The 14,274-nt window shown below is 43.1% G+C and overlaps 1 protein-coding gene across 18 annotated transcripts in view; it reads right to left on the bottom strand.

The window, feature by feature from the left end:
* Nucleotides 1-14,274, bottom strand: part of PTK2 (protein tyrosine kinase 2) — a gene marked incomplete at its 3' end in the record, with an annotated part of 231,814 nt that overhangs the window by 126,610 nt on the left and 90,930 nt on the right. For all 18 annotated transcript variants that reach the window (XM_081266332.1, XM_081266331.1, XM_081266330.1 and 15 more), the window contains 3 exons: nucleotides 7,727-7,814; nucleotides 1,787-1,866; nucleotides 1,523-1,585 (listed from right to left, as the gene is read on the bottom strand). In XM_081266332.1, coding sequence (XP_081122458.1) covers nucleotides 1,523-1,585; nucleotides 1,787-1,866; nucleotides 7,727-7,814 — 231 coding nt within the window. The remainder of the gene's footprint in view (nucleotides 1-1,522; nucleotides 1,586-1,786; nucleotides 1,867-7,726; nucleotides 7,815-14,274) is intronic.

The following is a 14,274-nucleotide window of genomic DNA, read 5'->3' on the forward strand; positions in this document are numbered from 1 at the left end:
TAATGACATTAATGGTATCATTATTACCACACAAGCTACTGAAGAACTGAAAAAATTCCATTTAAAATAACTGTGACTAGTAAGATACCCAATTGATCTCTACAGTTTTTAATTTAAGTCAAACAATTAATTTGCATTTATCTAATCTGTTAAGAGGCACAACACAGGTGAGATATCTTTTTTTTAAGAGAGAGCGAGAGAGAGAATTTTTTTAATATTAATTTTTAGTTTTCAGCAGACACAACATCTTTGTTTGTATGTGGTGTTGAGGATCGAACCCAGGCCGCACGTATGCCAGGCAAGCGCGCTACCGCTTGAGCCACATCCCCAGCCCCAGGTGAGATATCTTTATAAACACATACAATTACAAATATTTGGTGAGTATCTACTATGTGTGCCAAAGCACTGTGAAAGTGAGACGCCAAGGCCCAGTGGTGCATTAGGTCACAGCTCTGCAACAAGACGGACTGCTGGGCCACGTGCACATGCGTGACACAACAGGCCCAAAGGACACGTATGTAAGTACCAAAATAATGGCTATATCTACTATTACCCATCATCATTTCAAATGATTTCACATGCTTTGTAACGACTTCCAAAACTATTTATTTCTACTTTTATTTTTAAATGATTATATCTCCCTTGAAAAATCCTATTCTCAAAACAGGGATGGTAAGCTCACAGCATGAGAACAGGTGGATACACCTAGAAAGTCCAGATGAAATCTAATACCATTAAGTGTTACCCACTTGAACCAAATTGTGAAATATGATATATTAAGAACTTTGTAATGTTTTGAACGACCAACAATAAAATAAAAAAAAAATTAAAATAAAAAAAAAAGTCTTTATTACATGGAGAATTTTCACTATATTTTACCAGCATCTCTCAAATGCCAGAAGAATTTCAGTAATGACAGAGAAGAAAGTGTGTTGGCAAAATATTGCACTACTGTAAATGAAAATAAAATTGGCCTTTACAAGAATAAAACAAATATCAATTATCTTTTGGTGAATTATCAAAAGATGAACTGCAGAACTCCCAAGACTGCCAAGGCGTAAGCTCAGCTCAGCTTACGTACACGTGAAATCATCTGAGTCTAATGTAGGAATCAATTTCATTATCAGAGAAACTTTTAGATATTTTAAATTTTCTGATGCATGGGCAACAAGTAATCCCTATTCCTCCATTTGTGAAAAAATTCCTTAATATACAGAGAACATGAGCAATAGTGCACAGGCAATACTAGAACTCCATGTAAATCAGAAGCGATGTACCCTCATCATGATTAAATGTAGATGAAAAGTGCATTAACGTGTTGATAGGCCATACACATCATTAGCATAACATCTACCAACAAATTTAAATGCTTCCTAACAAAATTAATGACATTAAGAATTTTTTAAAAACGTTTTCTTTTCTAGATACATTTTAGAAACATGGTGTCCGAGTCAATAATTTTACGTTAAGAAATGATTCAGTTCTGAATGCTTATGAGTCTAGACAGGTGTGCAGTACTTACTCTAACACTTCATAGTTAGACTTCTTTTCCAGTGCATTGCCGCGCATCTCCCAGTATGATCGCCTAAAACCAGGGAAGACAAATTAAAATATGTATTCACAGAATAAATATGTTGTTAAAGGGTAACAATAGGGGGCAGCTAAGTAGCAAGCAAGTAATTTGGAACCTTCTTGCACTTCATTTAGAAGAAAGTACTTGGAAATTTTTTTCAAAAATAATGAAAAGCATTGACAAATAAACACTCAACGTATGGTCACCACCTACCGTATTTCTAGACAACCCAACTTCAAAGCAATTTCCTGGTCCACTTGGTCTGCTATCTCTAGCATGTAGTCGCTCTTTACCTGCAAGGAGAGGAAGCGGGGCTGTTCAGAGGAAGGTCGACTCCACCCAGGCATTCCACAGCATCTGCCGAGTGCCAGTACAGACCACTCACACTGTCAACTACCACTCCAGATTCTGGATATAAAATGAGTGACACCAAATACAACTGAAGAAACAATAGTCTCCTGCTAAAAGAAGCTCACATCATTGATGCTGGCTTACATGGGATTTAGAAACAACTCACACACCTGAACCATAGGAATGCTAAGCTCCCTTGCACCCTACCCACAGGGTCAGAAGCAAAAACAAGCAGGACAAAATCTTTTTCCATGAAAACTTGCAGCAGATGCATTTTCTAAGCTATGACTACAGTTCTGCAGCATTTTGGGGATCCAGTGCAAATTCATGGAAATTTACATACTTACCTAGGGAACTGAGGTGTTTCTACCTAACCACTGATTGTATGTGACCAATCTGCAAAGCAAGGAAATGCTTCAAGTCTAACAGAAACCAAAGAGTCTACAAGAACACCAGAAATGCCTCCCAGCAATGAATATGCTCCATGAGAAGTGCTGATGAGCTAGGGAGCAGCTAGCTGCAAGCACAAAGGCATCTTTAGAGCTGAGACACAATCACGCTTCTGACAGATGAGTGCTGAGGGCAACTTCGGCAAAAATCCTGAAGATAGGTGCACGAGTCCTGAACCTCCCTCGAAGGGTATCTGGACCATCAAACATTTACTCCATTACACCATGAACTGCACCAATACAAAAATCTTTCATAAGACCTTTGATTTTGTCTCTTGGTCCTTGAAGCCTAACCTATTTACTCTCTGGCTCTTCACAGAAATAGTATGTTGATTATTGCCCTGGAAAAAATTTCAAACACCATGCTCTTCAACTACTAGCTCTGAGCCTGCTGGCGCACTGGCTCTACGACTTCTACCCCATTCACTGGCCCTCATTTCACAGCAATCTCAGTCTGTCTTATGGTGGGGAGGTCATCATTATGACCTTCTTCTTTGGATATTTTTGTTTCCCCTTTATCTCCTTTAATTGCTAGGTAAAACCGTCCCACAATGAAGCCAACCATTTCTCTATGCTCCCTGCGGGACAGCTGGAGAATGCTCATGAACCTCAACTTAACCTCAGCAGGCCTGCTCGGCGTTCCTTCAGCAGTGCTCCCCATGGGGTTCCCCACACACCAGTGTCACATTTTCCCCAGTTACCAGTCTCTATCAGGTGGGAGTACTCTTCTTTGACCTGCTGAGAATGAGAAACCCGATGCCACCAGCACCCACCCATACATTCCTTTCTCTTAGGGCAGGAGAGCTGGCTGGTCCCTAGCATGGGACAGTACATGATTTCAAAGCCTGCACAGGCACTTAGACCTGGGTGGTCAATAAATATTGATTAAATGAATAAGCGGGCAAATGAATGAATAGATAAGTAGCCAACACACTGGGGAGTATTTCTGTGTGTGGATATTTTGTAGATGAGACTTATAAGCAAAAACAGTTTCTATTCCTTGCACAGCAGACACTCGAGACTGACAATTGGAATTAAATTACTCAACCCAGTAGGTTAAGTCGAATCACTTAAGACTTCCATTGGCTCACCCTTCTGTACAAAAAGCAATCCAAATGTCAAATCTCATTGTCTGCACCAGAGCACTTTGTCACTGAATACAAAAGAGGGAGGCACAGAGGCAGATGTTTGCAGTAGAGGAACCCCACAGCTAACTGTGGTTCTGTCTTCCGGTGCATATTCCAGGAGAGCTACAGATACTTGATGACACGCTGAGGAAAACACAAAACTGCTGGAAGATCAGTCACTGAAATTTCTAAACACTATTCACAGATAAGAAAATATGATCTAGACCTGTATTTCATTCTTCAAAACTGAATTCATATGAGTTGCAAAAAGGGTTAATGATAATTTACCAAGCTCTAGAAAATCCCCTACAAACGACTTCATGCTCTAGGGTTGTTTTTTCTACGGCTCCAATTTACTACTCTTAAGCATCAAAGCTGCTGACCATGGCCTGGAACACCCTATGGTATGAAATGATTCACATGTTCTGCAAAGGGCTTTGACCAGTGACAGCACGGATGGGCACAGCAGGCCTCATGGCCCTTGTACCTCTCAGTGGGAGGAAAGAAAACACACCCATTGGCTTGTTCCAGGGCTGCCCAACTTGTACCCTCTAGATTGTGTGTTCTGAAGGTCCTGAGAGGGTCACATCATGAGACGGGCTTTCAAACTCAGGGTTCCTTACCCTTGGTGTCCATTTCTCTTGTGAAATACGTTTGGACTTTGCCTTCTACTTTCACAGAAGAATTGGTTGTTTCCATTTGCAAGATAAATGAAACATACCAGGTCATTTAAGCTCATGTGCACATGCAGTTGTGTACCACATGATGGCATCTCAGTCAGTAGCTTCACTGCATATGTGATGGTGGAATGCTAGAGCTGTCTTAGATCTTACAGTGCATTCTGTGGTGTCTGCACAACGGTAAGATTACCTAATGACACACTTCTCAGAATGGACCCCTACTGTTCCTTGATGCAGACTATACCCCACTGTGAAGCATGTGCATGTGGACATGAGCACATGCTTAGAAGCACATGGGCGCCTTAAGCCAACTTATATGCAGGGCTCTTATAGCCTCAGAAAAACCCTGAGGGAAAGGATCAAGATGATGGCAGAGAAACATATACTACTTAAAGAGATCTACCAGGGGCCAGGTCCTGTGCTCAGCATTTTACATCCATCATTTCGGATCTTCACAATTCTTCAGGGTAAATTTCACTAGCACTATTTATTTATATATATATAAAACTAGAAAACTTAATTTACACTGGGTCACATAAGCAAGCTTCAAAGATGAAATTCAAACACCAAGATGACTGGTCCCTAAATTGCAGGCTTCACTGTGCCTGCTTCCTTGGACTGTCACAGAGCAGACACATGTGACCTGAGCAGCGGTGGCCACACCACATCAACCCAACAACCCACTGAGACACCTGCCAGCTCTACTGGGCCGCTCATTGCTCTGTGCTCTCTCTTCAGCCAGAATTTCTACTGAGAACTAATTCTAGGTTCAGCAGTGTACAGATGTTTTCAGAAGACTGCCCAGGAGAAGAGCACTCATACTAAAGCCAGCGCCCAGAAGCTCCAGGTGGCGAAAACACCACCAGGGAGCAGCAGCACGTTACCAGAAAATTACCTCTGTTGCCTTTCTATTTCTGAATCTTTTATGTACAAGGATGATGAAGAAATAAGAGTTGATTAATATAAATTTAGAAGTTCACCTAAATCTTCATTAACCACAAGAGCTTCTCTGAATCATGGAAATACACAGGTATGGAAAGAGAAGTGTACACTATTAAATCCTACCAAAGAAATACTGAGAATTCAATTCATAGAAAGATAGACCTGTACTTAATTTTTTACTGTTGCATAATTACATATACTAGTGGAATGTTATGCCAACCTTGTACATGTACACAACAAAGCTTGAAAAACATGGTACGTATACAAAACAGAGCCGAAACAACCCTGTGCATGCACACAACAGAGCTGGAACAACCCTGCGAGTGTAAACAACAGAACCTGAACAACGCTGGTTGTGTAAACAACAGAGCCTAAACCCTGGACGTGTACAAAACAAGTTTGAACAACCCTGTTTCTAGTACCTTCTCTCTCCCTCCCCACCTGCTCCCAGGTGTCCTGGGACTATACACAACTTTATCTTCTCTCTGGAAAAGGGCAGCTGACTACCGACTTCAGCTGAAAATGTCAGATTTTAAACTCAAATTTCACACTTAGAATTGCAATTCCCTGTTTCTTTTTCTACTAGGGATTGGACACCCAATGATGCTTTACCACTGAGCCAGATTCCTAGTCCTTTTTATTTTGAGACAAGGTCTTGCTAAGTTGTGATCCTCCTGTCTCAGTCTCTTGAGTTGTGAATACGGGCTTGTGCCACCATACCTGGTTGCAATTTTCAAAAAATGCTTTAACTGTAGCTTCAAGGCCAAATCAGTATAGGATGAAGTTTATTTCTGACAATAAATAATCTGAGTGAAATATTATAAAAATAATAAATTGGAACAAACAAAAAGATTGATCAACAGCTGGCACCTCACACATTTCCACACCACAGCCTAGTTGTGGTTCTAGACTTGGTTGTTGTCTTGGAATTCTTTTGTTAAATAAACCATTGATTTGTTTGGTATTTCTTACAAACAACAGGTGAATATACTCATGCTAAATATAAAATGTTTATAGGAGTGAACAAATGAGGACTTTGTATTAGATCCAGGCATCTTATGGGTTGATATGTCAAGAGCATCAAGTGAGTTCTACACAACTTCAACATCATCAATGGAAATTTAACGAATGTGGCAACCTTGAAATTAATGGCCACTGCCATTTGCAAAAGGGTGGCAGTCAAAAACAGCTATAACCAATGAGAGCTAAGCAAGAGGAAGAAAAATGTTATACGATGAAGGAAGTCTAATTTTTAAGGTAAATATACTTTCTTGTTTCTAAAAGTCATAAGCCTTATCATCAAAACGTATTTTTCAGACTCCTGCCTTACAGTAAATAGTGTTACAAGATTCTAGTTTTAGAATGTGATGACTAACACCTTTCAGGATATTTAAAATGAGTCAACAACATTTAATGACCCATTTGAGGATTTCTCACCTGGCAGTCATGTTCAGGACAACTTTTACTGTAACCACGTGCACACAACATCATCTGACCAGAACCGAAACCTCCAACACGAATACATCCCACTGGCACTTTGTTTCCCTTGTGACTCCACACAGTGGGCATGGACTCCATATTCTCCTAATTTCTTAGTGGAATGGCTAAACAGCCTCCAAAGCCATTTATAAATTCAATCTAACCCTGATGCTGCCATCCAATCAAGGTGGTCTCGTTTTAAAAATTTAAAATTCTGACCAAGGCATTCACTAATTAAATTCTTTAAAGGCTCCCAATAACCTATAGAAAACATAAACTCCTTTTCACTCACATTGGTTTCTTGTCAAGCCACGTTAGCCCCTACTGAAATGCACAAACTCTTCTTTCTCTCTCTTCGCCTCATTCCTGTCAAGAGAGCACCTGGATGCAGGTGGATACTCCTTGGAGCCCGACTCCATGCATTCGCTGACCTAGCAGACTCTTCTAGAAGGTCCATGTTGCCTGCTTGTGCTTACTCATAGCACAGGAGCAAACACAAGGCAACTGTCTGCAAGAACTATCTGCAAGACAGAGGAAGCACAGGTGCAAATCACCACCCCTGCCTTACTAGCTCGGGGTGGATGGTCATTGAAGATGTTTAAGACAAAAACCTGACCAATCGAGTGCTCTGAGTGGCAAAATGGTACATGCAAGTGGCTGGTACCCACCAGCAACCTTCCAGGGTACACTTCCACAACACTCACAGGCAACACTTATATGGTGTCATGTCGGGTCACAGGTGTAAACAGCAGCTCTTCAGCGTGAAAAAGTCAGGTTTTGCTTTACTGTTCGAACTACTATCAAGACCAAATGGGTAAAGTTCACTCTAACAAGGACTTTCACATGAGACAGGCTTACTGATACCCCAGCTAGAAAATTTTCCTTGAATGAAAGAGAGCGACATGGTTATAGACTACTGTCTCTGAATAAAACAAGTACCATTTAAGATTTGTCCCAGAACACAGCTGTTCACAAAGAATTAAAATCTCAATTTCTTATGGTTAAAAGATTTTCCGTACAGTGATAAATTTATATTCTCTGAGATGCTGGGTTTCCTCTAACCCTAAAAATATGCAATAAATGATTCAAAGAAACAAAAAAGCATATTAGAGCACTGTCTCATACCTGTTGGTAGAAGAAATTCAGAGTTGGCTTGTCTTCAGTAAACTGGTTCAGAAATCCTTTTGGCAAGTAACGAATCCTTAATTCATATCTAAAAAAAAATTCATGAAATAAATAATAAGAAATAAGTAATTTTCAATTAATTTCTACGAGTCCAAAATTACTGTACATATGGCATTGCAAATTACTTTGAAATATGATTTTAAAAAAGATATAAACTATAATCAATCTTTACATGGAAATCTTTATTTTTAGCAAAAATAAAGGGCTCACTGGGCAACTAAATGGCAGATAATTTTCTCTCGTTTCAAAAATAATGATCCTGTGGCAGGCAGCATGGATATCGTTCTGCAGGGAGGGCTCAGGGAGGGCCCAGGTCACAGATCTGCTAATCACAGCACGGGCTACAGCTCAGTGTCCTGCAAGGACACAGAACACACCAAATCGCCACCAAGGCCCAGAGGGAACACAGCCCTCACCCCACCACCCAGAGCTAGCTACCACAGGGGTACAGGCTTTCTGTGTGAGTCTGATGTCTGTTGCACAGTGGGCTCACCACGATCTGAGCTGGCTGCAAGCACAGTGCACTGAGGACCATGAAATCAGCCCCTCTTTTTTGGCTATAATGAATAATGCTAGTCTTTTTTCTTCTCCTAAACATAAAAACTCACTAGCTCAGGAAAACAAGTTTAAGAGTGGTCTGGGCTGGGGATGTGGCTCAAGCAGTAGTGCGCTCGTCTGGCATGCGCGGGGTGCTGGGTTCGATCCTCAGCACCACATAAAAATTAAAAATAAAGATATTGTGTCCACTGAAAACTAAAAAATAAATATTAAAAAAATTCTCTCTCTCTCTCTGTCAAAACAAGCTGGCCTTCCCAGAATGTGCTTTACATGCTTCTCCTTCTGGGTTTGTGCACCCGGAGGAACTCTCACATGTCTTCTGGTGAATGTGCAGCAAGTTCCCGCAGTGCAAATCCCAGAGGACAAGCACGGGGCTATGACGGAGGCGAACACAATGCTAGTGGGTGATCCCTGCAGGGTGCCATGCTGTGCCACACTTGGCCTTCTCCACACCCTGGTCCACCTGGTCTCCACCTTTCTACTTGTTCCCAACAGCACAACAAAATTGGACATGGCAGTTTTAGCTGCCTTCTCCATGGGGACGCCTCCACATTCTAACTGAATACTCTGGCACAGGTGCAAATTACCACCTCCTTTCGCACCCAAAGTGCCTGGCCTCCTTGCATGCTCTGCCCCACTGAGTGCTCTGTCTCATTTCCCACCACCCCTCCATACTGCCAGCTCTGTGTGTTTACACATGAGGCCTTGGTAGACATCCACCGCCCTCTCCTGCCCTGTCACCTGCCTTCCTAATAGTATCTATTTTGGAATGAAAAGGTCACTTCATACATCAGTTCTGTCTCATTAAAATACATAGTTACCAAACAATTAGGTTCTGTTTCACTTTTACTCCCATAAAGAGTTCAATGACTTATGGCAGCCATTCTGTGTTGGGTGATTTTTACAGAAGTGACACAGATCTCATCTATGTTAAATGCAGGGCTGGCCAGCACTTAACTGCCTTCCGTGACTTCTCTTCATCAATGTCAAGATCAGGGAGCAAGCCAGGAAATGATACTGAACAAGAGTAAGTGGTCAGTTCTGAGTTTATATGCTCAGGACTCAGGGAGGCCAAAGGAGGCTTCCAGCACTAATATTATGCCCATTTTAAAGATAAGCAAATAGTCAAAAAAATGGGTCCATGCACAGCACCCTGTTGCTGATGGAGATTAATACCTACTGAATACTTGGTACGTGACACAAGTTTCAATGAGAATTTTACACAGATGACGTTGTTTCATAAGAAGCGGAAGGAATGTGGGCTCTTGAGCAAGACTGCCAGCACCTGAGCTCCAGTCATATCACTTAAGTTAGCCTTCACCTCTTGCCGCAGTCGGCTGTGGCTCTCAGCAACCTCTCAGCCTCAACTTCCTCCTAGAAAGTCGGAAAAATAAGCCATCTGCAAACACAGACATCTAGAACATTCCAGGCATAGCAGGGGTCTCTAAGGTTTATCCTGATGGTCCTCACTCACAGGGACAACACCAAGCATGTCTGAGACCTAGGAGAACGAGGCAGGTCCCGGGTCTCATAAAGCTTGTAAGGTCTATGTAAAGTGGTAGCAAATGTCACAGAGACAAACAAGCCACTAGGGAACGAAAGTAAGTGCGCCTCGACAGGAAGCGGCTAGAAAAGGGCATTCTAACACAGGCTCCAAGTCAAGGAGGTGAGAAAGTGAGTGACACACATGCAGAGAAAGAAGAAGAGTCCAAACAAACCAGGGCCACGGGGCCAGGAGATCCTTGTGTAACCCAACACAGCCAGGGGACTAAGCAAGGGTGTGAGGAGTAAGGCAGCAGGGCACACAGGCCCTCTAAGTCAGGACCCTGCAGCTCCTTCTCAGTGGGCAAAGAGTGTCACAGCAGGGTGGTGACACCATAGGACAGATGGTCCCTGAACTAGACTGCACCATACAGAAAGGGCGGCAGGACCCCAGAGGAAGCAGGGCACCATGAGGCAACTGCAAGGCTCTGAAGAACAATGGCCAGGGCAATACTCACTCCACTCCCAGGGAAACAGCTAAAGGGGCTGTATTCCCAAGGTGCCCCATCTGCTAGCAGATGAGGGACTCCTCTCCAGCAAGACATGTACAATGTCCACGGTGACCCAAGACCAGGAGAAAGCACCCAGAACCCACATAGGAACTTGCATGGAGCTTGTTGCACGTGGACCAAAGACCATGGTCCCTGCCCCAACACACTCAAGCAGACTTCATAAGAACACCACTGAAACTCTGCTAAAGGTGGCCAAATTTAATCCATCCAATCACCTCTCCTTCATCCTTCCAGCATGCCACCTGATGATGCCTTCCACTGCCCCTCATCCCTCTTGTCTGCCAAGATCCTCACCCTCCTACACTTTGCAACCATTCCAAATGCCTGGTGTATCCTGATATGTACGCTGCAGTGAACACAACACACCCCAAATAAGATCATCCTTTGGCTGCTAATCCAAGCCACGCACTCCCATCAGTGCCACTGTTGTCTGGCCTCCTCAGGCTGACCACCAACTCAGAGTATGAGGATGCCCACAAGCTAGCCAATGATTGGTAGGAACACAGGTGTTCCAGAGGAGCTAAGCTGGACCAGGCTCCACCCGGACACTGAGGGGGCCAGTGCCAGTCTGCCTGTGAAATGAAGCACCATGGGAAATGGCACAGACAGCCCCTGGCATCAGCATGTGGACAGGGCATTCCTTAGTGGCCTCCAGTCAACAGCAACTGAGAAGAGAAGAACAGAAACATTCACTGCGTGGAAGTCACAGCAGTAATCTCTGTGTGACTGCACCATGAGGGGTGCTGCGATCAGTGAGTGAGGACACAGAACTGGCACCACTCTCCACAGGGCCTGTGCAGATGGCATGAGGAAAAGTGACCACGTGGGCAGCCTGCTGCCACCACCTTACCCTGACATCCAATGCTGACATTACAGACTTCAGGAGTGTTTTGCCAAAAATGCATAACCTTCACAAAATCATGAAAAAAAACCTGACAAGCCCAAATTGAGGAGCACAGAACAAATAACCGGTCAGTATTCTTCTCAAGTGTCAAAAGGCAGGAACAGCACAGGCAAACTAAGGACAGACCAGGCAGGAGAGGATCCCAGGAGGTTTGAGAGGTGGCAGCAACTGTGCAGAGGCCAGAAGGTCAGAGAGCAGTGCAGTGTCCACACTGAGCTTCTGGGTTAATTCTGCTGTTTGCCTGTGACTGTACTATAAAGCTAGGTGAGGGTACACAGGACTTGATGCATTACCGAGAATGTTAAAACTCCTACACTCCAAAGTTGATCCTTCTGTGGTAAAGTAATAAATACTCACCAGAACCAGTTTTATGCCAGTGTGGCCTAAAATACCAATTATACAGCCACAGACCCAACAAAACTCATTCTGAAGCACCTTTACTCCATCCACTAACAATGTGGCTCAGTGGACAGGCACACTAGGACCACTAAGCGAGGCAGTGCTCTCTCCAGCTCAATGAAGCAGGAATTGACTCTGAAGAACATGTTTCCAGATCCTCAACAGTCAGGAAGAGCCGAACCTCACCACGGTCCTGAAGCTGGTAACACTGCTTGCATCCCCAGAGCTGGCTGCTCAGATTCATGCTTCTCAAACCTCACTGGCATCAACAGCATGTTCTTCTCAGGGAGGTTGTCACTGACTGGCACAGCTCTCCTAAAAGCCCCATGCATGACTCAGAGAAGGAAGCATATGATCTCAGGTGTGGACAATATATGAGTAGAACATTTCCACTGAATTAAGAAACTGATTATGTCAAAAGTCAGATGCCCAGGATGGGACCACAGGTCAGTGGTAGAGGTCTGTCCGGGACACACAAGGCCCTGGGTTTGATCCCCTGCACCAGAGCAAATTTACAAAGAGGAAGAGGGCATGGTGGCTACATCTGGAGACAGAAACAGAGAATATCACTAGGAATAGGGCACACCTCTAATTAAATGGGCAACACCAACTGCATTGATAAAAGGCATAAGGAAGGGATGCTTACACCACCAAGTCCGAGAGCAGAGCAAGATGCCGTGATCAGGAGCCTTCATGCTCTTACCAGGACAGCCTTAAACTCCTAACACAAGACAGAACCTCTAAGAAAAAATTAGCTGATAAAAAATTATAGCTGAATACATTAATGCCATTTTTCAAGCAGACAAAATGCAAACGTCATCTTCACAGGCTTAACAATAAGCTTAAGGGAAGGCACAGGACACACCCCTTTCCAACCACAGGACATGCAGTCCTTTCAAAACTGATGAAAATGCCAATGAGACGGGAAGGCACAAAGAATCATCCACAGAGTTTGTCATAAAAACACTATTTTTCCTATAAAGCAAGAAAACAAATCAATAAACAAGAATATTTTCTTTTTTTATAAATTTACTTATAGCTAAAACCTGAATAGTATATACCTAAATAATTCTATGATTGAAGGGGAAAATCTTTGAATTTTTTAAATTATAAAGTACGAACTGACAATAAAAACATTAATCAGGGCTGGGATTATGGCTCAGCGGTAGAGCACTTGACTAGCATGTGGGAGGCTCTGGGTTCAATCCCTAGCACCACATAAAAATTAAAAAATAAAGATATTGTGTCCAACTACAACTAAAAAATAAATATTTTAAAAAAACATTTATCAGATTTATGAAACAGACAAATCAAAATTTAAAAGGCAACTTATACGTCAAACACATTTATTAGAAAACATTAATAAAATGAAACAATTCATTTACAGGAGCAGAGCATGAATAGGTCCAAGTCCTTGAGGGAGGCCGGCTACACCCTGGCCCTGAAGCAGGAGCCCTCTCCCTAGAGCCACCCAAGGAGCAACAGGCAGGGCAACAAGACCAATGGGACAGGCGGGGCTGGAAACAAGACATGAAAAGCAGGACAAGACAAAGCAGTGGAGGAGAGATGAGGGTGGTGATGGTGAAGATCGAGGGCGAAGCTATTCTCCACTCCACAAAACTGGTTCAGAACCAGCTCTCCCAACCCCAGCCTGGGTATTCATGAAAATGGTTTGTAACTCCACAGCACTTGCCTGCCTGCTGAATACAAGGGCCTGTGCCAACATACTTCTTAATGCTGGATGCTTTTATAATTGAGTTATTAGCACATGAATTTCTTAGTGCATAAATTAATGTTTTGTTAATAAAAATATATACTAAAGAGTCAAGTAGGAATTGGACCTTCAAAGGAGCAGACATCACAAAATAGGGGAAGGAGAACAGCAGCAGGAGACAAGATTGCAGGGAATCAGAACCTGTGGAGTTTGCCCTCGTGTGATAAGAAGCTCCTGGTAGCTGCTGGGGTGCAAAGACCCATGTGTTTAACTGCATGGCTTTCTGAGGATCCCTAGCGCACTCCCTTAGCACCAGGCCTCCACTGGGGGACAGCAGTGACTTGCTCCCATGCCTGTCCAGTTGAATGTGTGAAGCTAATGTCAAAGCCAGGTCTAGGGAGGCTTCAGGGAGAGGAGAAGGGAGTGTGCAGGCTCACCAAGGCACCAGGGATGAGCCCTGAAACAGGAGATCAGAGCAGGCATCTGGGAAGCCAAATGAAGAGCATGCACCTTCTTTTTGAGGAAATGAAATTTTCTTACTATGATGCCTTTACAAATGTTTCTGGAGCATCTTCTGAACATACTAACAGGCTGCAGACACCTTCTTTTACTAGTTACTATCTGTGCTATATTTTATTTACTGTGAGAAGTAATAATGCTCTTCAAACTGCACACCAGGCCTTTCTGTTACTTTTGTTTCAAGAGCCAGTGTGTGCTGAGAGCTAACCAATTATTTTCCTTCTTGTGCCTGAAATCCTCCTCTGAAGACCATTTTTCTTTCTTGTGTGCATTCTGCTGGTTCCCTATGCTGGTGAACTCTCTGATCACCAGCTTCTTTGCTGAGCCTCCTGAAGCATCT

The sequence above is a fragment of the Spermophilus citellus genome (assembly GCF_964194105.1).
Source record: "Spermophilus citellus genome assembly, chromosome: 14".
NCBI lineage: Eukaryota > Metazoa > Chordata > Mammalia > Rodentia > Sciuridae > Spermophilus > Spermophilus citellus.